Genomic DNA, 22,852 nt, shown 5'->3' with positions numbered 1-22,852 from the left:
GGTATAAAACGCCTGGTTCCATATCAAAGTTTCTGACTTACAAGGTCATAATTGTTTTTTCTTACTTGCAAAAACAAGGCAACAGAAAATAGAATTCACTGTTAAAACTAAAATGTGAATTATGGTACTCATTTTTAAAAATAATACTAGTAAAAACAAATAGCAAACTAAAAATGTAAAAAGTGTTGCTTGAAATTTTTTCCCCTCACAACTAAAACGAAATAATTCCCCACACATTCTCAGAATAAAAGATTAGAATGGAAAAAATGGGTTTTTAAAAGGGACATTGCCAAATGTAGAAGTCATTTTAAAATGATTTTTGTAGTACTACTGCTTATAATCATTACAGCAGATTGGAGCGTAAAACAGAAAATTTACATTTTTTTAACAGATTAATGTTTTACACTGCTCTCTGGATAGGTTACAGTCACTATTTAGATCTCATGTACAGGTTGAGTTTTTTTGGTCAAGATGCTATAGATAGATGACTGAAAAATTAGGAAAATCATTTTGCAGCAAGTAAAATCCAATTATGTACAGAGGGGTTTAATTAAACCTGACTTTTGTTAACATATACTGGCTCGGGGCAAGAAGAGCTCCTTTGTGGTTTGCAGTTTAACAACACCAACACTCCTGGTGAGTGCTCTCAGCTTTTACATGTCTGGGTCTTGCCAAAGAGACCTCCAGCAAAACATGGAAGCTAAAACTGTACGTTTCTCTTATTTCCAAGATAAAAACAGCAGGGAAAACTCCTAGTATTTTAAAACTTTTAGATTTCTATATGCAACATTTTATAAAGAACAAAGAAAGAGTACAAACACTACCCCCCAAGCAGATTTCTTCAGGTAATCTCTAGTATTTTAGTACAACGCAGTAACACTTCATCAAGGCTGGTACTTTTTTTTTTTTAAATCCATATCCTGAATTGCGTGCATGTAGTGATTATTAATATTAATACTTGGAAATTTGGAAGTTAAAAAACCCCCCACTAAAGCCACAGGTAAAGTTCAACTCACCATCATTCCAACATCACTCCTTTTGCATCTTTAAAAGCCAAGTAAAGGATTAGTAATTAGCCAAGCAAGTTAGACATGTTTCATGATTAGTATTCAGATTAGTATTAAAGCAGATAATGAGTCACTACTACTTCCCAGCATGCCAATTAATGAAGACATCTCAGGGTGCCCTTTCCTCCACTGCAAAATTCCCCTGCTGCACCCAGGCACTATCAGAGCTCCTCACTACTGTAATGAAACCCTCCCTAACCAAACTACAGGGAGAAGAAATAATATGAATTGGAATGAGACGTTTTGCCTCAGACCACTCTGAAGGCTCCTACTTATCCCCTAAAATGCCCCCATGAGGAGTATTGGCTGAACCACAGATTTCACAAAGGGACATCCCTTTTCCTCTTGGCAAAGCAGACAGGGTAGAAAGCAATATTTTAGGAAGCGATGCCAACAGCTAGTAGGTATAAACTGCCCAAAGTTGCAGGCATTTCCCCAACTCAGGAACCAATTCTTATTGACTCAGGAAGCTGAACATTTTGAAACACCTTTCCCACATGTGACAGAGCTAAGTTTAACAACTATGCTTCTGACCCATCTTCAAAAGGCCTCACATAACCCCCTTTATTAAACGTAAGATTTTGTCACCACCTACCATTAAGTGGTTCTTCTACAGATTTCTGCAAAATATTTAAAAATATATATATGTATAAAAAGCCTTCATGTCTATTTTTGGCTCGCCACAGTTAAATTACTCTAATTGACATATACAGTAAGTAGTGATTCTACAAAATGAAAGAAGAAGCTGAAAGTTAATATGATCAACAACCAGGGTTATGGGGGAGAGGGGAATCAGTCTGTTAAGACCAGCATTATCTTCATGTTATTCCTGCCCCACAAGGAATCTCATTTTCTTCTCAAGAGATTTTGAAATGGCAGCAAGTATGCAGACACTACTTCTACAAAGTGAAATGGCAACTGCCACTTCACTTTTTCTTCAGTTTTCCTTCAATTTTGTTAATGATGCAGAAAGCAAGCAGCACCAAGGGTTAAATCAAGCAGAGAGTATCATCTCCTCAGGAGAGATTCCAAACATGTATGCATTTAATCTGGAAGAAACTAGCCCAAGGCAGAAATAACATGGAAAAATAGGAAAAGATTAACTAAAACAAACAGGTCCCACCCCTCCCATTCAGAATGGCTCCCGTTCAGTTAAAGAACTGGTTTAAAATTTTTCTCCATGAACAATAAGAAGTGGAGTTATCTGATAGCAAGGTTACCTCAACCACTAGATTACACAGAATAAAAGCTTTGATTTGAATGGAAACTGACTGTCCATTTATAAATCTCTTCAAACCACAGCAATACTTTCTGAATGCCCCTCCAGGAAGACGGACAACATATAAACAGTCCAGATGTTCACCCTGCCTTTGTTTCCTCCCGTCTTCCCACCAATTTTGTCTCCCACATGTTTCCAGGCACAGATTACTACCTGGATCAGATTACTTCCTGGATTACTACCTGGATCAATGGTTCTCTACCTTTTAAAATTCAAGGCACCCATTGTTCAGCTCAAGGCACCCCCTCCAAAAATGCCAGCGCTTACTTTTTACCCACTTTTTGACTGTATAAAAATACTACAGGAATTCTTCTGTAGCAAAGACTTCAGAAAGACCATACCAAGTTAGGATGTTTTTAACACTGTGTTCTTATTTGAAATTTCTGGGCATTTATAGATGTGCTTGGTGGCAAGGAATTTTTAAAGGGCCCTGGCATCCCACTAATTAAAGTGCCTCAAGTGTCATGTCTATGTGTCCCCACACTGAAAACCGGTAGTGGGTGCATTTTAACTAAAGCTCATTGAGCGAGCTTTAGTTAAAATGTCCCCTCTGCCATTTTCAGTGTGGGGATGCTGATGCCCATGATGCTGGAGTCTGTTTCAACATGCTGTAATTGCAGCACGTCGGAGCAGCCTCAATGCACATGTATAGGCACCCTCTGAGTTTATCTTGTGAATCACATTTGCACATACAACAGCACTAAAATTACATGGCACCCCATGGCATCCCAGTTGAGAATCACTAACCTAGACCCTACACTGCAGTACTATCTAGTAAACTGTTGTGGGATACAGCTAAATATCCAGTGCAGAAAGATCCAAAAATGAAAGACTGATTGCAATTGCTTAAGAAAAAGGAGGCAGCTTTTCAGAGACTAACCCTGCAATTAGTTTTCAAGCTTTTGGGTTTTTTTGAATTTCATTCTGAACTCCAGTACAATATCCAAATTGGGCCATGCTTTTAAATAACTAAGGCCCCTTCTACAGATATTGCAGTTAATTGGTCAACTGCAATTAACTGAAACTAGCTATATGTGCAAAGTACCCAGCATCCCATAAAACATAAAACTACAAATAAGACAGATCTCAAAAATGTGTAACAATTTGATAGCTGGTTGCTATCCAGCGTTAAATTTGCACATTAAGCAGGGTCTCCCTTGCAGCAGGGAGTCCCATCAGCTGACTGGGCTGTGGATTGTGGTGCGCAAGGCAAGGGAGCAGCAGACAGAGAGGGCAGGAGATGCCTGAGCCCCTCTCTCCGTGCCAGGCAGGAATGATGACTGAGGCCAGCTGGGCAATCCAGCTCCATTGTGCGGGGCTTCCCGTGGCTGGGAAAGTGACAGTTGCTGGGGGAAGTGGTAGTAAGTGGGATGGGGAAGCTGCAGCTGGGGGCTACAACTCCCAGCTGCCTTCTACCTGGCTGGCACGATCAGCAGCTACCTGTGGGCAGCTGAGGGGATAGAAGACAGCCAGAGCAGGGGCCAGGGCAGATGCAGGCAGGAGCATGGGGTGGTTAGAGGCAGAAGTGCAGGGTGAACTGCCCCAGGTAGGTGTGGGAGGGGCTCAGCCCAATGCAAAGTTTCAAGGAGCAGCCGCAGGCTAGAAGGTGGGGTGGACTGCACCTACACCACTCGGGCAAGCTCTGTCCCTTCCCTCCCCATCCACCCTGGCCAGCTTCCAGGACCTAGTGCTTGGGCAGCCCCCCACATGAACACATCCAGCCGGCCCTACACATCAACACTCCAACCACATACTCTATAATACCCACCCACACCACAATACCCACACTCCACCATATCCACACAAATATACCCCATACCACCGCAACACACACCCTACCATATCCACATGCACACCCCCCACAACCAGATGGAGGGGAAGTGTTCCCAATCAAGGGGTGGATCCTCTTATGTCAGGGTCCACATGATGGGGACAAGAGATTCTGGAATCAACATGGCAGCGAGTAGGACAAGGTTTGGTGTCAGGTGGGTAAGCTCTCTCATGTCATGGACCATGTGGCAAGGCAGGATTTCTAGTTCCAAGATAACAAGTCTCCCTGCCCAAAGGAGTACTTCCAGAGCAAGGGGAGGGAGTTCTGATGGCAAAGGTCAGGGATTAGAGGTGGGACTTCCAATCCCAAAATGGCAACCAGGACCCATCAAGGGGTGGGGCTTAGCAGTTTCATAAGGGGTGCACCCTTGCAGTTCTTGACAGCTCACCAAAAGTCATTAAGTGGCCCTTTAACTTGGTCTTGGAAAACTAAAAAAAATAGCCAGTTCACAAACATTCACCTACAGGCAATGCTGCACAGGGCTATAACAACTGCAGATTTAAAATGCCATTGGCTTGTAACACCAAGACTACATCCTCCAATAATAAAAAATGACATAGTTATTCTGTGTGATCTAAAAACAGTAACCCTGCTTTCAGATAGTTTTTTTCCCAACACTAGTGACATTATAAAGATTATAAAAAGTATAATATTAATGTTGTTAACAAAAGTATTTAAGATCAGGAGAGTGAAAAACCTAAGCAAAAAAATTGCAATTTAGGATTTTTTAAACAAGTCATTTAATGGAGAACTGCTGTTTATAAAGTCTTTGAAACACATACTTCTAAAAAAATAACTGAAGGTCTCTATCAATCAACACAAGAAGTACAGAATGGCAAAAAGAACCACAGTCTCTCATGGACTCCCAGCTATGACATGGTTCTTCTAATCTGCAGTTGGGTAGATGGTTCTGTCTCCATGCTCACTTCAGTCCTCAGCCTGTCATGTACATTACCCACATGGGATTCAATTACTGTGGTCTAGACATATTAGGAACAGGGCTAAGGCCACCAATTCACTTAACACAGACCATTGGACAGCTGTCATATAGCAGTAACTTTTGCTTGCTACCAACCTGGTCTGAATTCGAACTAGCGGAGAAAGGCTCAGTATCTCACTACCAATCCCCTGAGCCATCTAGTCACCCCAAATTTATTAATTTTAAGCTTACCCTTGGAGGTTGATGATCTTTCGTGTTGGAACCTAAAATTCAAATGAATTCAACATTTAAGTCAAGAAAAATGATTTACCAATTACAAAATTCAGAGGAAAACAAATGAAAATGAATTATAGTCTCAGCTCTTCTTATTCAGAACAACTTTCAACAATCTTTGAACTTTATGGGACCGTACTTTGTCTGTACAGAAACTATGCTTCATGTGTTGAATTCAACTAAAGTAATTCAAGATTCATAAATAAAACAGGTACTACTGTAGTATGGAAATTTTGCATGGACAGATAGGGAGCTGTGCTTAATAATGATACATTTTCTATTGGTTTGGCCAACTACTGCATGAATCTGTCAATAAAATTCACCCAACCACCTCCCTAAACCTTGTTAGTAAGATTCACTCAGGTAGTCTGGTGACATCAAACCATAAGAGAAAGGCTAACCAAGTCAGACCACTGCTACCCAGCTTCAGAATAATTCTACTTGTAGGTATGCAAAGGCAATTTCCAGCAAAGTCAACAGATATTGCCTGTGTCACTGTTTGAAAGCTAGACTCAGACTGTCACTTTTGGTCTGAGTGAATGCCTTCAGAAGTTAAGCTGGATGCCCTCCCTTCTCCTTGCATGGACTCTTATGTTTCTTTTCTTTTAGGCCACGTCCAGAGGAAGAGCACCCTGTATCAGCTGCAGTTACTTAACAGTTCGCACTGGAGCATGCCTCAATACCCTCACCAGCACCTTCCTGTTGGGAGCCTGTGACCAGCTGGCTCTCTCAAACCAAAGTAGTTATTTTCTCCTACTGTTGACACAGAAATATGAGAGAATAGGATTTTAACACAAAATATATAAATGCAGCGCTCTCACACTAAGCTCTAAACCCCCACACTTCCACATGGAACTTGCCCTTGTAGATGCTGCTGCATCAAGCTTTTCTGTCAGTTGTCAGTGGGTTCTCCACACCCTTTCCACTCTATTTACAGGAGTGACTTTTTAACTATTTGAAGTCCTTTTCATCTTTCAGCTCCCAGCCAAGGCAAAATAAGTCTTGTAACTTTGACTGAAGCCGAGAAGTAGCAATTTCTCAGCTAATAACTTAGGCACTGCAGTTTTTCCACAGTCCTATTAAAGTAAAACAAATATATGCAACTAATAAGAGACAGAAGTCTTTTAGTCTTATGCAGTATTTAATAGTTACTGATCAGCGTCAGTCTCAGTCTTTTACAGCCTGCATATATTCAAGAGCAGAATACATTTCAGAAGTACATCTATTAATACACAAGGGGGAAAAAGCAGTTTCTCTCTCATGCCAACGCTAAAATCTCCTTCTGCATCTATGTACTAACATTCCATGTGAATCATTTTAGATATTCATGTCTTAATGCACCCTTTGGTCTATTACCTCAATAAGTTTGCTCCCTATACGCCGTGTTCCAAAAGTGCATAAGGTAAGGCATTTTTCTGACCCCATTAACTTGATACCAGTACTGCATGGGAAGATTAATCTGGGAAATAAGACTGGAATTTAAAAAAAAACAAAAAGAAAAAAGAAAACACACACACTCTGCCAGATACTGCCACAAAATAAGTTCTATAAATATCTTGCTGGCCACCAACTTCCTTGGCAGCTTGGCTTTGTATAACACATGTGAATCATAATGCTCACTTGAGAAAATATTCAGAGTATTTACCATTCAATGGGGGAAAGGACTTTGCAGAGGAAGGGTGCCACAGAGAAGAGGGAAACAGGCAAAAAGAGAAAAGCAAGACCTCTGCTCAGTGTACAGGCCCTGTATCTTTTTTTAAAATAATGCAACTTAGCAGACCACATGCTGTTTTTAACCCTTACATGCACCTCCAAAACATCTAAATTTAGAGATGTGTTCTTTTTCTTGACATTCTTATTCAAATACTAGAAAAATTAAGGTAAAATATTCATTTCCACTTACCAATACAAATAAAAGCCAAGGAAATCAATGCTGCAAAGGCCATAATGGCTAAGCCAGCAATCACAACAGAACCCTGTGCTGGAGGACAAGCTGTTGAAAACAAAGGAAACACTTAATGTTTATTTTGAATGGTGTAAAGCCACATATAAGATGGCCTTCCTTATTGAATTTCTTGTTTATAACCTGATCCTTCCTTTTCAGCTGGTTAAAATCAATTACTTAATTTATCTGCTTGACAGGTATGCAAAAATCCTTTGTAATCTCAGGAAGATGTCCATAAACATATAAAATCATTGCAGATCTGTTCCGTGCTCCTTTAGTTGTCATATTAATATTCTACAGTCATTATCTGTAATTACCATACTTACTCAAATCTAAGATTAGGTTTCCACCCCAATCAGCATGGAGGAGGGGAGGGAAGAAGCAAATGTCCCTTACCTTAGTTCTGTGTCCAAAGTAGCAGGGGATGGGGCAGACAGTTAGTTCAGCTCTGACTCTGGCCCTTGAGCCTGGTTCAGAGCCACTCAGACCCAAAACATCTGCCTACCCCATTCGTCTCTGCAGCTTTTGCTCCCCATTCCTCTGCCCTTTTCCCTCCCTTGCTGTCAAGCTCAGCTCTGGCTCGGGCTGAATTCTCTCTTGGGCATAGAGCACATGGAAACTCTGTCCCCTGTGTGGGCAATTAGCAGCACCAATACTTCTGTGTAGTCCAGCAGGAGCTGTGATTCCACATGCTGTGATCCATAACTCATGAGGGAATATAGTCTGATTAGCATTTGCAAGTATGGAGGTGGGGGGGGTGCAGGTGGCAGGGGAAGGAAAGCTGCAGGGGAAGAAGTTGTGTGGGGGAGGACAAAGGGGCCACCTGATGCTCCAGCCACTACTTTCCTTGATGTCAGAGTGGTTTAGGGGGACAAATTTAAGGCAACACTCCAATCATACATTCTATAACTGGAAAATTATAACTAATTTATACATTTTCCACATATAGGATCTAATTATTATGGGAGGAGGGGATCTTAAATTCAGGGTCATCTTAGATTTGGATAAATAAGGTACATGTACTTTCAGTTATCCAAGAGTTTTCTCCCTCCAGTTCAAACTTCTATCCCAAGTATTTAAAGTAGTCTTGCAATGTAATGCAATTAAAATTACTTTGTCAAAAACTCTAACAAAGTATACTGTAAACATTTTGGGCCAACATCTAAAGACCGCAGACATACCTCAGATTTACAGACACAGGTACAATAGAATTTGACTATTACAATCTGACTCAATCATCTTCCATCCAAAATACCCACCCCACTCTAAGAAAGATGCTTAAGTACTTCTCTGAACAAAGATTATTATTTTTTTGGTGCTATTTAACTTTTGAATTATTTATAAAGAGATTGAGCAAAACATTAGGAAACATTTATGAAGTTCAACTCTGTGCTGTGGATGGGACTTGCTTGGAGGAAAAAAGAAATCACTTGTGTTTTAAATACATTATATACTATTACAACTATAGGGTCCTGGTGGGATCCTACCTATGACTGGGCAGTACGCATTGAGGACTATAGGTTTTACAGACGGGACAGAATAGGAAGGAAAAGGGGGCCAGGGGGACGGGAGGTTGCTCCCTATGTTAAGGAGCACTTTATACCTACCCTAATCAAAATGGGATCATAGGAGGAGAAAGTGGAGGCATTGTGGGTTAGGATACATGGAGGTCAACAGAAAAGGGAACTGGTGGTGGGGGTCTGCTACAGATCACCTCATCAAGAGGAAGAGCTAGACTTGGTATTCCTGAGGCAGTTCTCAGAGGCTGTATGGTCTAGGGATGTGGTTGTCATGGGGGACCTAAACTACCCTGACTTTTGCTGGGAGGAGCAGTCAGCGAAATCTAACCTGTCATGTAGGTTCTTAACCTGCTTACAGGACCTTCACCTAATGCAGGAGGTATATGGTCCCACTTGGGGGAATGCCTTACTGGACTTGGTGTTGGCTGCGGGGGATGAGATGGCAGGGGAGCTACAGATTTGTGGTCACCTTGGGGACAGTGACCACCAAACAATCGAATTCACCATATGGCGTAAAGTGGGTAAGACAATTAGTAGGGTGGAAGTACTTGACTTTAGGGAGGCTAACTTCAGTGTGCTCAGGAATCTAGTCAATGAGGCACTGCAGGATACGAGTATTGGCAAGATGGGAGTCCAGGAAGGGTGGTCATTCCTAAAGGAAGTGATCCTTTGGGCACAGAGGGAGACGATCTCAGTGTGAGGGAAAGCAGGGGAACGGGCCAAAAAACTTCCTTGGCTAAACAGAGAAATCCAGGGGAGCCTAAGGGCAAAAAAAGGAGGCATAATAAGCAGTGGAACCAGGGGGAAGCTACCAAGGAGAAGTATATCTACTTGGCCTGCACTTGCAGTGGGGCAGTTAGAAAGGCCAAAGCAACTACAGAGCTGAGGCTGGCAACACAGATTAAAGACAGCAAAAAGTCGTCTTTTTTTTTTTAGGTATGTAGGGAGTAAAAGGAAGGCGCAGGACAGCATAGGACCCCTACTGAACAAGAAGGAGCAATTAGTGACAGACAAGGGGGACAAGGCTGAGCTCTTCAATGAAGTTTTGCCCCAGTGTTCCTGAACAAGGGTCAAAATAAATCTCCTAATGGGTTCTTAGATGGGCATCAAGGGACACCAGCCCACCAACTGTTGATGCTGACTTGGTGGGAGGGATGTCTTTAAGTCAGCAGGCCCGGATGAGCTGCATCCAAGAGTACTGAAGGAATTGGCTAGTGTCATAGCAGAACCACAGGCACGGCTGTTTGAACACTCGTGGTGTTCAGGTCAGGTCCCAGAGGACTGGAAAAGGGCCAGTGTGGTCCCTATTTCAAGAACAGGAGGAAGAAGGATCTGAGTAATTATAGGCCAGTCAGTCTCACCGCCATCCTTGGAAAAGTCTTTGAAAAGATTATTAAGAATCATATTTGTGGGATCCACCAGGAAAAATTATGCAGTAGGGCAACCAGCATGGATTTGTAGCAGGTAGATCATTACTGACTAATCTGGTTTCATTTTATGACCAGGTCACAAAATGCTTAGACACAGGAGTAGAGGTGGATGTTGTTTTCCTCGATTTTAGGAACGCCTTCAATACAGTATCTCATCCCATTCTAATAAATAAATTAAGAGGCTGTGACTTAGATGTTTACATGGTCTGGTGGGTGGCAAATTGGCTTGGGAGGGGTCGCACCCAGAGAGTGGTAGTAGATGGGTCAGTATCAACCTGGAAGGAGGTGGGTAGTGGGGTCCAGGGCCTGGTCCTTGGACCTGTATTCTTCCATGTCCTCATCAGTGACTTGGACAGAGTACACTTCACACCCATGTCCAACTTTGCAGCTGATACTTGTGGGGTGAAATGAACACTCTGGAGGACAGGGAACGATTGCAGGCAAACCTGGAGAGGTTGGAAAAAGTGGCCAGAACACAATAGGATGCAGTATAACAAGGACAAATGCAGAATGCTGCACCTAGAGCGTAAAAATATCCAGCACATCTACTGGCTGGGAAGTGACCCTCTCAGCAGCACAGAAGTGGAAAGGGATCTCAGAGTCATAGAGAAGGCTGAGAGGCAATCTTGTGGCCACTTACAAATGCATTGGGGGATGCAGCAAGGTATTGGAGATGCGCTATCTACCAGAGTGCCTCTTGGGGAAACAAGGAACAATGGTCACAAACTGACAGAGAGCAGATTTAAGCTAGACATCAGGAAAAACTTCTTTAAGAGAAGACTAGATAGACCTCTTTCTGGGGTCATTTGACCCCAGCACTTTTTTCTGCCCAGGCAGGGGGTCAGACTCAATGATCTGTTGAGGTCCCTTCTGACCCTAGCATCTATGAATCTATAACAAAAATCCAGTTCAACCAAAATGATTTGTTGATCTATTTAGCCATTTAACTTGGCAATGCAGGCTATAATCCTTTAATCATTTACACAGATGCATGCAGTGAAGGAGGAGTGTAAAATTAGGGGCCCTAACATTTAGTTTCACACTTTCAACTCTGTGATAAGTTCTTCCTTTGCTGAAAGACCTTTAGAAACAGAAAATCTGCATTTTTCTTAAGAGTTTTGTTTTATTTTTGAAGATACAACATTTAAGGAAGTTAAGGATATTCAAGAAGCTGGACTATAAAAGCAAAAAACAAAAACTCAGCTTAAAAAAAAATAAACAAGATTAGCCCTGCAGGAACCAGCTTTCAAAAATTCTCTAGAAACCAGCTTGGGAAGCATAACTATGAAGACCAACTCAGACAGAGCATGTGCCATATATCTGTTGTTAAGGAGCACAACTAGTTGCAACTCTTTGAGATTTCCTCACCATGACTACTGCACTGCCCACACAACCATGCAGACTCATCCTAATTTCACCATCAGTACTAGCAAACTGTTTCTTAGCTAGGCTAAGTATGAATAACTGCTTTCTGGGAAAGCACTTAGTAACAGGGATATAAATACCAATGAAAAAATATCCCTTCAACCTGTTGTAATTACAACAGTTAAATGATTAATTGTTATGGCAACCCCCAGCTTGGCCCATGTGGAGCTGCTGTGGCCATGCCTGCAAGGCACCCCTCCCCAGCCTGGCACCTGCAAGGGGCTTCCAAACCTCTGAGGTGCTGCGGGAATTCAGTAGCTCCCTGGGGCCTCAGCTCCCTGGGGCCATGCCTCATGATAAACCAGGTGGGTAGGTGGGTGGGGCCTCTCTGAGCCTGGGTCTGGGCACGGATGGGGCAGGTAGGGTGCACTGAGGGGCTGAGCCACAAGCCCAGGGGAGTCACTCTGGCTTCCCTTACCTCCACTTTGTCCCTTTAGGCCCTGCAACTGCTTTCAGTCTGGCTAGGGGGCAGGCACAGATGACACCAGCAGCAGCAGCTGCAGCTGCAGCAACAGAAGGTGCTACGTCTGTTCAAGTGCAGAAATAGGCATGGGTGCTGAGTTCCAGTGGCTCTGCAAAGTCAGACTGGGGGTGGGGGTGCCTGCCCCACCCTGCCCTGCCACAGACACAGCATGGGAAGCTGGGGGCCAAAGCACTGACAAGCCCCATCAGGCAGGTCGTACAGCTCAGGAAGCTGCTGGCAGCAGTAGTGAGGGGCTTTACTAGACTGCTGCAGCTACTGGCACACAGCTTCCCAGGGTTAGCTGCAGCAGTGTGGTGGAGACGAAAGAGGCAAATAGCTGCACTGGGATTTGCAGAGCCTAGCTATAGGTACTAGTCACTAGGGCTGTGTGAAATTTTCCTGGCTGTTCCTATTCGACACTGTTTTGGCTCATTTTGAGCTCAAAACAGTGAAATCAAATTGAAATGAAGAGCTTTGAAACAGCCTCAAAATAAAACAAGGCTAGTCAAAACATTTCAAGTTTTGAAAGGTTTTGAGTTTCAAAGCAGCCAGCAGCTAGGTGGTGGGAGACAGAGTAGAGCCAGGGCTGCGCTCCCAGTGGCTCCACAGCCCCATGTGGCTTAGCTGGGTGGCGAGCAGGGCCCTGGCTCTTCCCGCCTCCTGCGGCTGGGATGCAGGAAGCTGATCACAACGCAGGGGAAAGGAACTGAGCAGTCGGGCTCAGTTCCTTTTTCCAGCTCCCCGGTCCCAGATGGCAGCACCTGGCTTCTCTCTCCCTCACCTGGCAGGCAGATCAGGGGCCCGCAGCCCAGGGAGGACTGGCACAGCCCTCCCGGGGTTGTCGGCCGCTGATTTGCCTGCCGGATGACAGAGGCTGTTTTGAGCTTCCCCACTATAGTGTATTGGTGAAACGTCAAAACAGCATCACTGTTTCGACAAAACAGAACAGTGGTTTCGAATCTAAATGAAATTCGAAACAAAACGCTGTTCCATCAAACTTCAAAACTTAGGTTGAAACGGAACAGTGCTGTTTCGCACAGACCTACTAGTCACCCCTCCCCCTCCCCATTTCCCTCCTCCTCGCACCTCCCTCCTGCCCTGGCACTTTCCCATTCCTGCTGGGGCACCGCATAGCTTCCCTTCCATACTTTCCTCCTGGACTACACCCCACCCCACACGAAATGATAACCAGTAAGGTAGAACTGGTTATCACTGGGCTCATCAGGTAATTGTTTAACTGTTCACATCCCTACTTATTAAAATCTAAAAATAACAACTGATGTTTTGCCTTTCAGTAAGAATTGAGTATTTTGTGTAAGAGGGAGCCAGAGGTTCCTGTTATTTTAAGGTAGAGACTATCAGGATAAAGCAACTGAACCTGGTCTAGTTGCAAGAGACTAGATAAGTAGGGAGTTAAAGGGCTGCAAATAACTCCCTGGTAGCTGGCTGTAGAACAGTAGGACAGAGCTCCAAGGAGTTAGAAGGGAAGCTACTGCAGCTGAGGCAGAATAACAACAGCAAGCTGCTCACTAAGCCTAGGGAGCACTCCTGCAGCTGGTCTGGGGAACACCTGACTGGAGGAGAAGCAACTCTGGGAATACAAACCAGGGTCCTCTGAGGCACAGGGACTAGTGCTGCTCTGAATTCTCTAGAGTGAAGAGCTCTGGCCAGCCTAAGCTATTAAGGAGCAAAAGCTGCAAGCCTGGAGGTACCCTGTGGGCTAGGAGAGAGCCAGTGAGAAGGGAGGTCATCTGCAGCTGTATGATTGATGACCCAGAGGGGCTTTGTGAGGTTTTTTTAAGCAAGCTGCTGGCATTTTGGTTTCAGTTTATACCAGAGGACTGGACTCTGGCTGTAGGGTGGGATTGGAGGCCATGCAGAGGTGCCTGAGAAACCCTCCAGTTTACAGTATATCAGGTAGCTAGACAGATATTTAGACAAGTGCTTATTTTAATGCTCTGGGATATAACCAATAAAAGTTTGGTCGAGACGCCTCTTTACCTGACTCAGGAGGTTCTAATACCTTACCTACTAAGAGGGAATGAAGAATCACTGGGAAATGTTATTCTACTTGATTTGTACATCAAATCAAGTTATCATTAGGGTCAGTTCCAACTCCCTTTACTCTGTATCTAAGCTTGCAAAAAGAGTCCTGATCATAGATGGGCTATAGTCTTGTCTCTTTCATGACCAAACAGTACTGGATTTTTGGAAACGTAACAGCACAGAGGTACTTCCAAGTTTATTGCTTTGTGTATTTGCCTTCTTGAACCTCCTGTCATCTTCTCCTTCCACAGAGGCTGTTGAAACCTACATAGTGCAAGCTGAGATTGACCAGGCACTCCTGATTTATTCATTTTAACATTAGAAATGGATTATGCCTCTGTGTGCGCTTTTTTTTAAGATTGTAGGCCAATCAGAACAACATAGTAATAAAGGTCAATGTTGGTTTTAGGTGACCCTTGAGGGTATGCAGTAGTGCAAAATAATAAGTAAATTAAAGCAATCCTTTTGAGGCAACTGCTTGTAGGATGTAGTTGGCCTGGATACAGTCATAGTAATGAAACTAGTATAAGTAACATAATGCCACTGGGCTGTATTTCCTGCACCAGATAAAGCAACATTAACACAGTAGTCCAAAAGTATACTTACAGTAGTTCCACTGTAAAATCATGAAGCAGAAATTTCTTTTACACAATAATCTACCACTAATTAGCAAACAATCCATTTTCTAATAATTCCAAAAGGTAAAACAAGTAGATAAATGTTTTATGCAAGAGATGCTTGTCATTTTACTATGTGCTAAAATTATAGATTTTTTTGCTAAAAAATTTAAAAAAGGAATTGCTTACCTGAGACACACAGGGCAAATCCAACCACAGTGATTATGTAGCCAAGTGATTTCAAAGCCACCAGAACAAGTGCAGATGGCCTTAAATGGTTGTCAAAAACTAGAAGAGGAGGAAAAGAGTCTCAGACACTTACTTTTGGAAGTGTAACAAACACAAGAATTATATGATCCATGCAGGACTAGGATTTGGGATTGTCTGAATTTAAGACAACATGACAACAAATCAAATATTCAATGAGTCATTGAGACTTTCCCTTAAAGGACAAACACTGCAAACAGAAACATAAATAAATACCCAGACTTGTTCTGCCCATCTCTATCACCCCACCCCCAGCTGTTAGTTACTCAGACACATTTTACCCTAATTCCCGCCTGCCAATCAGCCAATTCACCCCCTCCCCCACCTTTTACAAGTGGTATTAGGTTAACTGCTTGTTCACCGGAGAGACCAGGAACCAAACACTGTTACAGTGTCTAATAATGAATGACAAATATTATCATATTATATTAACTAAAAAAAAAAGGTACTACTTATAAAATGTTCTGATTTTTTCCCCCTTGGTACTAGTAAATGATTCCTCACCTATTCCAAACAGAAGGTACTGTAATGGCAGAAAAATCACAGCAGGGACTACAAGTAAACCAAGTCCAGCTCGATTCTTTGGTGTATACCCATCTGGAGACAATTATACAAATTAGAAGGACAGAAAATCTGGCAGTCATTAAGCACAAGTAAAGCAAGTTACCTCTCAGGACCTTCACTCTTATGCAGCCCCCTCCCAAATCCCCCAAACTCTGGAGCTCACTACCTGGATTTAATCTCTACGTCAGCCAACAGGAAACTAGTTGTAAAGCAGTTATGACAGTATTTAGCTTTGTGCTGCCCTGCAAATCCTAATTATCCCTACAACACTCTATTTGGTAATTTCATTTGCAAACAAAGTCACAATAACTATATAATTTCAGTAGAGATTAGTTGTTCCAGGTTGAACCTGGATGTCTGGCTTTCTGTGAGGACCACAGACACCATATTTATTTGAATACAATCAGCATGGGGTAAAATAGTTCCTTGTCTTATATTCACATACAAAGCAGATTCATTAAATATACCGCTTATCATTAAACTGCTGCCAAAAGCAGCACGTGTTCACTATGGAAACTAACTATGAAGTTGACTACATAAAGCCAACGCTGAGCATGACTATAAAACATATGGCCCACATTGGGCAAACATACTGATGGGAACCTACCACAATGCTAGGTTAGTGCAGTCCGTCTGAATAAGATATAGACTACTGCCCATTGCACACAGTCCCTCTCAGAGCTGACTTTTTTTACAAGTCACAGGGAGTCACTCCACTGAACACATTTTGACTTCCTCTTCACTCCCACACCCAAGCAGTGACCCCCCTCCCCTCCCCATTTCAAATGATTCTGGTTTCTTCACTAGTCTTAAATATCTGGCAAACATCACCAAATGGGCCCCCAAACAATTCACCCAGGATCCCTGTCACCCCCTCAGCCTGTTGCATATGAGTAGCAGGCCCCACCCACCATAAGGTAGAGCTGGACCAGGTTGCTCTGTGCCTCATGTGCATAGAAATTTTGGGAGGATCCCAGGACTCATGAAAAGAACACCTGGTTCCAGTCATGAGTGTGGGGCTGTTATAACATAAGACTGTTAATAGGAGCAGCGATCCATAAAGACCAGATGTATGTGATGCCAGGGCAACAGATCCATGGAACTCTGCTGCAGCTGAGAGATGCACTACAGTACCAACAGAGAGAGGACTGAATGCAACTGTGCTGAACCTGAACTGGGAGAAGGCTTACAACCAAGTGTCCCACCAATACCTGTTCGAGAAACTAAAGAAGATAGGGGTCCCCTGGACCTTCATTGCCTAGATAAAGATGATGTTCACCAACATGATTAGCAGGGTGCTGGTAAATGAGTTCCTGACAACTCTGATCATGTTGGAGTCATGTGTCTGGCACAGCTGCCTACTCCCCCTGATCCTGTTTATCTGCATGATGGAACCACTAGTCCAGCAGCTGAGGCAGGACCCCAGGATAAACAGAGTAGAGATCCCCAGGAGTAACCGGGAAGAAATGAGGGACCTGGCCTAACTGTCACATGCAGGGACAAGTGGTCGGTTGAAAGCCCTACAATCCACCCAGGTATATGAAGCAGTGGCAGGTGCCAAATTCAACTCGAACAAAAACACCTAGCCTGGCACTAGGGACCTGTAGGCCCTTAGTGGGTCTCTGCTCCCCACAAAGGGGTGAAGATCTTCAGGATGGAGTTCGACCCAGAGCTAACTGGACAAAGGGTGTGGGAAAAGCCTGAGACCAAAGTCAAGCTGACACTGGGGCTATGGCAATCACGTTGCCTGTCAATGGGGAGGCACGGGCCCTCTTGAGGGGGGTATTGCAACTAGTACAACTATACACTGCTTTGGTCTTCCCCCCTTCAGAGCAAGTCACTGGTAGAATTCAAAGCCATGTGAACTTTCTTCTGGGGCTCCAGATGGGAGAAGTCTGCAAAGATCATGCTGTGCAAGCCTAAATGGACTGGAGACCAAGGAATGATGGATGTCCTGATGTTCCTCCGGGCCAAATACAAGAGTCAGATCTGCAAACTGGCGACCAGGACAGAATCCAAAACAGCCCACTTTGTAAGATATTCTACAGGGCACGTCCTGTGACACTGAATGTTTTACACATTGCCCAAATCAAACCCGTAGACACGCTGTGTTTCTACAAGGTCCTGAAACACTTCAGAGACTTTCATCAGTCCAATAGGACCACCCTGCCTAGCAAGAGGCGGGACAGCCAGGGTGAGGGTGTATTTATACCCAGCATCAGTGTTGATCTAGTAAAGGATCACCTTGAGGGGCTGGACACCTTCAAGTCAGCTGGTCCAGACAGACTATACCCTAGGGTACTGAAGGAGCTTGCAGGTGTCATAGCTCAACCATTGGCAAAAATATTCAAAAATTCGTGGTGCTCAGGTGGAGTACCTGAAGACTGGAAGAAGGCCAATGTGGTACCCATCTTCAAGAAAGGGCAGAAAGTAGATCCCGGGAATTACAGGCCAATCATCTTGACCTCAATCCCTGGTAAGATTCTCGAGAAAATTATCAAGGAGACCCTTCTGGACAAGCTGGCTTAGGGCAACATCCTGAGGGATAGCCAGCACGAGTTTGTCACGGGTAGGTCTTGCTTGACCAATCTCATATCCTTCTATGACCAGGTGACATATCACCTGGACAAGGGAGAAGAGATTGACATCATATACCTGGACTTTAAAAAAGCCTTTAATCTGGTGTCCCATGACCTGCTGATGGAAATATTGGCCAAACGTGGCCTCGGCTACACCACAGTAACGGGTTCCGTGGCCTCAGCTACACTGGGAAACTGGCTTCGAGGTTGAACCCAGAGAGTAGTGGTTGATAGCAGCAAGTCATTATGGCATTTTGTAACCAGTGGCGTCCCCCAAGGCTGTGTCCTTGGACTGGTTCTCTTCAACATCTTTATCAACGATGTGGACATTGGTGTCAGAAGCGCACTGGCTAAGTTCACCAATGACACTAAACTTTGGGGCATAGCGTCCACACCTGAGGACATGCTAGTGATCCAAGCTGACTTGGATCCTGAGGCAGTCAGGAAGGCCAACCGTACCTTGTCATACATCCACAGATGCATCTCGAGCAGGTCCAAAGAGGTGATCCTCCCCCTCTATGCGGCACTGGTCAGGCCGCAGTTGGAGTACTGCATCCATTTCTGGGCGCCGCACTTCAAGAGGGATGTGGACAGCATGGAGAGGGTCCAGAGGAAGGCCACTCGCATGATCAGGGGACAGCAGGGCAGGCTCTACGAGGAGAGGCTGAGGGACCTGAACCTGTTCAGTCTCCAAAAGAGAAGGCTGAGGGGGATCTAGTGGCCTGTTATAAACTAGTCAGGGGGGACCAGCAGGCATTGGGGGAGTCCCTGTTCACCCGAGCACTGCCAGGAGTGACCAGGCATAACAGTCACAAGCTGGCGGAGGGTAGATTTAGCCTGGATATCAGGAGGCGTTACTTCATGGTCAGGGCAGCTAGGATCTGGAACCAACTTCCAAGAGAAGTGGTGCAGGCCCTGGGGGTTTTTAAGAGGAGGCAAGATGAACCCTGGGGGTTTTTAAGAGGAGGCAAGATGAACACCTTGCTGGGGCTGTTTGACCCCAGTACTCTTTCCTGCCATGGCAGGGGGTTAGACTAGATGATCTGCTCAGGTCCCTTCCGACCCTAGAAACTATGAAACTATGAATACTGATAAATGCAAGATACTCCACTTCAGAAACTCCCCCCCCCCCACAGCATACTTATAGGCTCAGCAGCGCTACTGAAAGAGTTTGCTAGCACTACTGAGACTTGGGGGTCATGACTGACCACAAGATGAACATGAGCCACCAAAGTGATGTCGCAGCTGGTAAAGCAAACAAAACCCTGGCTTGCATCTATAGATGCTTCTCAAGTAAATCTCAGGATGTCATCCTTCCGCAGTACTCGGCCTTGGTGAGGCCACGGCTGGAGTGCTGGGTCCAGTTCTGGGCTCTGCAATTCAAGAAAGATGCTGAGAAGCTTGAGAGAGTCTGGAGGAGACATGATCAGAGGGCAAGAGAATAGGCCCTATGAAGAGAGACTGAGAGCCACGGGACTCTTCAGTATGGAAAAGTGCAGACTCGGGGGGGCGGGGGGCGGACGGACCTGGTGGCTACCTACGTATAAGTACACAAGGGATGTTCTTCAGGATCTGGGAGAACATCTGTTCACCAGAGTGCCCCAAGGAAAAACAAGGACCAACAGTCATAAACTCCTATAAGACCATTTTAGGCCAGGCATAAGAAAAAATTTCTTTACTGTCTGAGCCCCCAAGACCTGGAACAGACTCCCTCCAGAGTGGTGCAGGCACCTACTCTGGACTCATTCAAGAAATGCTTGGGTGCTTATCTTGCTGGGTTCCTTTGACCCTAGCTGACTTCCTGCCCCTGGGGCAGGACTTGATGATCTTTGAGGTCCCTTCCAGCCCTAACGTCTATGAATCTATGGAACAAACATGATCTGCACAAGACCCCATCAATCCTGATGAACTACTGTAAGTTGTAGGAGGTGATAAGCACAAGAGACATTTTGTCGCCAGTGGAGTTACTACCTGGCAACAGCTGTCAGGCCATGTGGGAACGAATCTTCTTTATAACAATTTTATAAATTTCCCACATACAAAATCTAATTATTGTGGGGGCCGTCCTCATATTCAGGATGGCCTTATATTCAAGGAAATACAATATTATAAGTTCTGCACCTGAGAACAAAGCTTTTTTTTTTGTTTACTACCAGATTCTATACAGGAATATTGAGGGGGGGGGAAATAACCCACCAACTGACTTAAATCTTATTTAGTTCCTTGATTATTCTTTCTGTAAAAGCAGCTTTCACTGTCTATATTATATTTAACACTACTCTGTGTCTCAACTTTTCTGTCTATGACCACAGATTTCTGGATAGGTAAGTTGAGTAAAGCTTCTGCGCACTACACAGACAGATCCTGATGAAACTCACACAGACTAATCCAAAGACATCAAGAGTGCTCAGCTTCTGGGGGCCAAATCTGGCCCACAAAGCCACAATGTGGCATGTGGGGATCCCTATGGGTTGGAAGAAGTTGGCAGCTGGGGAGTGGGGAAGCTTCATGTGGTAGGGTCCAAACTTGCCCAAGCCATTGCCATGCAGTGAAATCAAGACCAGACCCAGCTGCCAACATGTCCAGATCAGGGCAGGCTTCTCCCTACCCCCTCCACGCATCCAGATAGAGACCACTCCACCACCCCCACCCCCTGGCATCTGATTAGGGCTGAGCTACTTCCCATCTAGCACCCCCCACTTCTCCCTAGCACACCCAAATTGAGGCTGCTCCATCTACCCTGCGTGTCCATATCAGGGCTGAGCTGCCTCCCTCACCCGCCATGCAGCAATTGGATCAGGACTGCTCTGCCCTGCCCCATGGCCCCCAGCATGTCCAGATTATGGCCGGGCTGCCCCCCAGCCCTCTAAGTCCAGATCAGGGTTGTTCCATTCCTCCTCCCCCCACACCCAAGGCATCTGGATTGGGACTGGGTTACCTCCAATCACCCCCCACAACAGGATTGGGCTCATTCTGCTTCATCCCCATCCCCACATGCATCCAGATTGAGACCTGGTTGCTCCCCACAGCTCCCGATGGACAGATCAGGTTCAGGATGTAATTCCCAACAGCAAAATGGAGCTTCCTCTGCCAGCTCTGTGAGCCACCTGATAGATTGAGTCTATCAGCTGAACCTCACCCTACCCATCTGGTCCACAAGGTGAAAGGGTTGGGCACCACTGGTCTACATTGTTAAAGTTAATGCTGCAGGCCAGTGTATGGGCTAAACTCATATGGGTGAGGAAAGAGGTTGCCATCCAAGAAAGTTCCATCTATTTTTGCTATATATTTAGCCAGATCATCCACTGGAGTAATCAATTACTGTGTGCAGAATGAAGTCAGAGGAGGAATCTTGCCATTTCAATGAAAGCAGGTTCAAATCCAAAAACAGCAAAATACTAAAGCTGAGCACTATTGTAATCAATTAGTAACAACTGATACTGATTTTTTTTCAGAATATGATATTGCTTTATGCAGTCTGTGAGCTGAACAGAGATCTTCAGGAGACAGCTGTGAATATAATGCAAACATGAACCAGATGAAAAACTATTTTTGACTCCATCTAGTAAACTACATACTTGGCATTCAGTGGTGACAAAAGCGCCTCTTAAGAGCTCAGAATTACCCATTAGGAAATCAAAATAGGAAAAACAGATTATAGATTTTAAATGGTATCCTTGCAAAGAGCCAATGAACTCAAACATAAATGTTACTTTTATTATTGTTTACCTGATTACTTTAAAACTTAGTGATAAATAATCTGTAAAATAGAATCCTTTAAATACCAAAACAAATACACAAACGATAGCATGTCAACATATTTTAATGGCTTTAAATGTAACTGTGACTTGAGCCTGAAGCTATTCTACCCACTGACTTGTACTGGAATTCTATATAAGCATAAAATAAAAGATTAAAGTCCCTTATCATGTCCTTTAATCTGTATATTAAGTTGACTCCCTCTCTTTTTCCAATTTCAAAATAAAAATGCTTTCACATTGAAGTAGGAACATGGTTAAAGAACTAGAAATGTATTTTTTGTTTCCTTTTGATATTACAGAAAAATGAGTTTCTCTACCACAGCTGAGCTATTAACCTGATTACACAAGTAAGGACTCAAAACATATATACAAGTAATGTTAGTTGAGCAATTAATTTAATTTAAATCCCTCAGACTTTATATGTAAACTTCCTCATGCATATAAGATCAGAGTGCAGGTCAACATTTGTTGTGGAAGTATAATCCACATTTTTTCCTGTTGGGTCTGCTCAAGTTTTGATATAATTATCTGCTCTGTGTGCAGAATGAAGTCAGAGGAGGAATTTTGCCATTTCAATGAAAGCAGGTTCAAATCCAAAAACAGCAAAATACTGAAGCTGAGCACTATTGTGCAAATCTAAGAATCTAGCCTTTTGTCTTCACTACTACTGGGTCAAAATAGACAGCAAGCCATCAGCTGAGCAAGTTTTGAGTAATACTCTTATACCTAGCACATCATGAGAAAACTTGAGACACATGAAAGACAAGTGGACTTGTATTTAAATGTTCCCAGTGTGAAATATTTCCATTTCCAAAGGCAGGGCATAAGGCCCATTTGTGGTGTGC

At 44.0% G+C, this 22,852-nt stretch overlaps 1 protein-coding gene across 4 annotated transcripts in view; it reads right to left on the bottom strand.

Annotated features, from left to right (window-relative positions):
* The window catches only part of CD47 (CD47 molecule), a 44,932-nt gene that overhangs the window by 3,799 nt on the left and 18,281 nt on the right, over positions 1 to 22,852 (bottom strand). For 2 of the 4 annotated variants that reach the window (XM_090058109.1, XM_090058117.1), the window contains 5 exons: positions 15,608 to 15,700; positions 15,026 to 15,124; positions 7,294 to 7,383; positions 5,349 to 5,380; positions 1,663 to 1,687 (listed from right to left, as the gene is read on the bottom strand). In XM_090058109.1, the coding sequence (XP_089914235.1) occupies positions 1,663 to 1,687; positions 5,349 to 5,380; positions 7,294 to 7,383; positions 15,026 to 15,124; positions 15,608 to 15,700 (339 nt within the window). Of the gene's footprint in view, positions 1 to 1,016; positions 1,045 to 1,662; positions 1,688 to 5,348; positions 5,381 to 7,293; positions 7,384 to 15,025; positions 15,125 to 15,607; positions 15,701 to 22,852 lie in introns of all 4 variants that reach the window. The other 2 variants (XM_090058125.1, XM_090058132.1) reach the window with 2 other exon arrangements.

The sequence above is a fragment of the Crocodylus siamensis genome, chromosome 1, assembly GCF_052110815.1.
Source record: "Crocodylus siamensis isolate JL-2025a chromosome 1, ASM5211081v1, whole genome shotgun sequence".
Classification (NCBI taxonomy): Eukaryota; Metazoa; Chordata; order Crocodylia; family Crocodylidae; genus Crocodylus; species Crocodylus siamensis.
The sequence above is the reverse complement of the archived record's forward strand: the minus strand, read 5'-3'. Positions and strand labels throughout refer to the sequence as shown.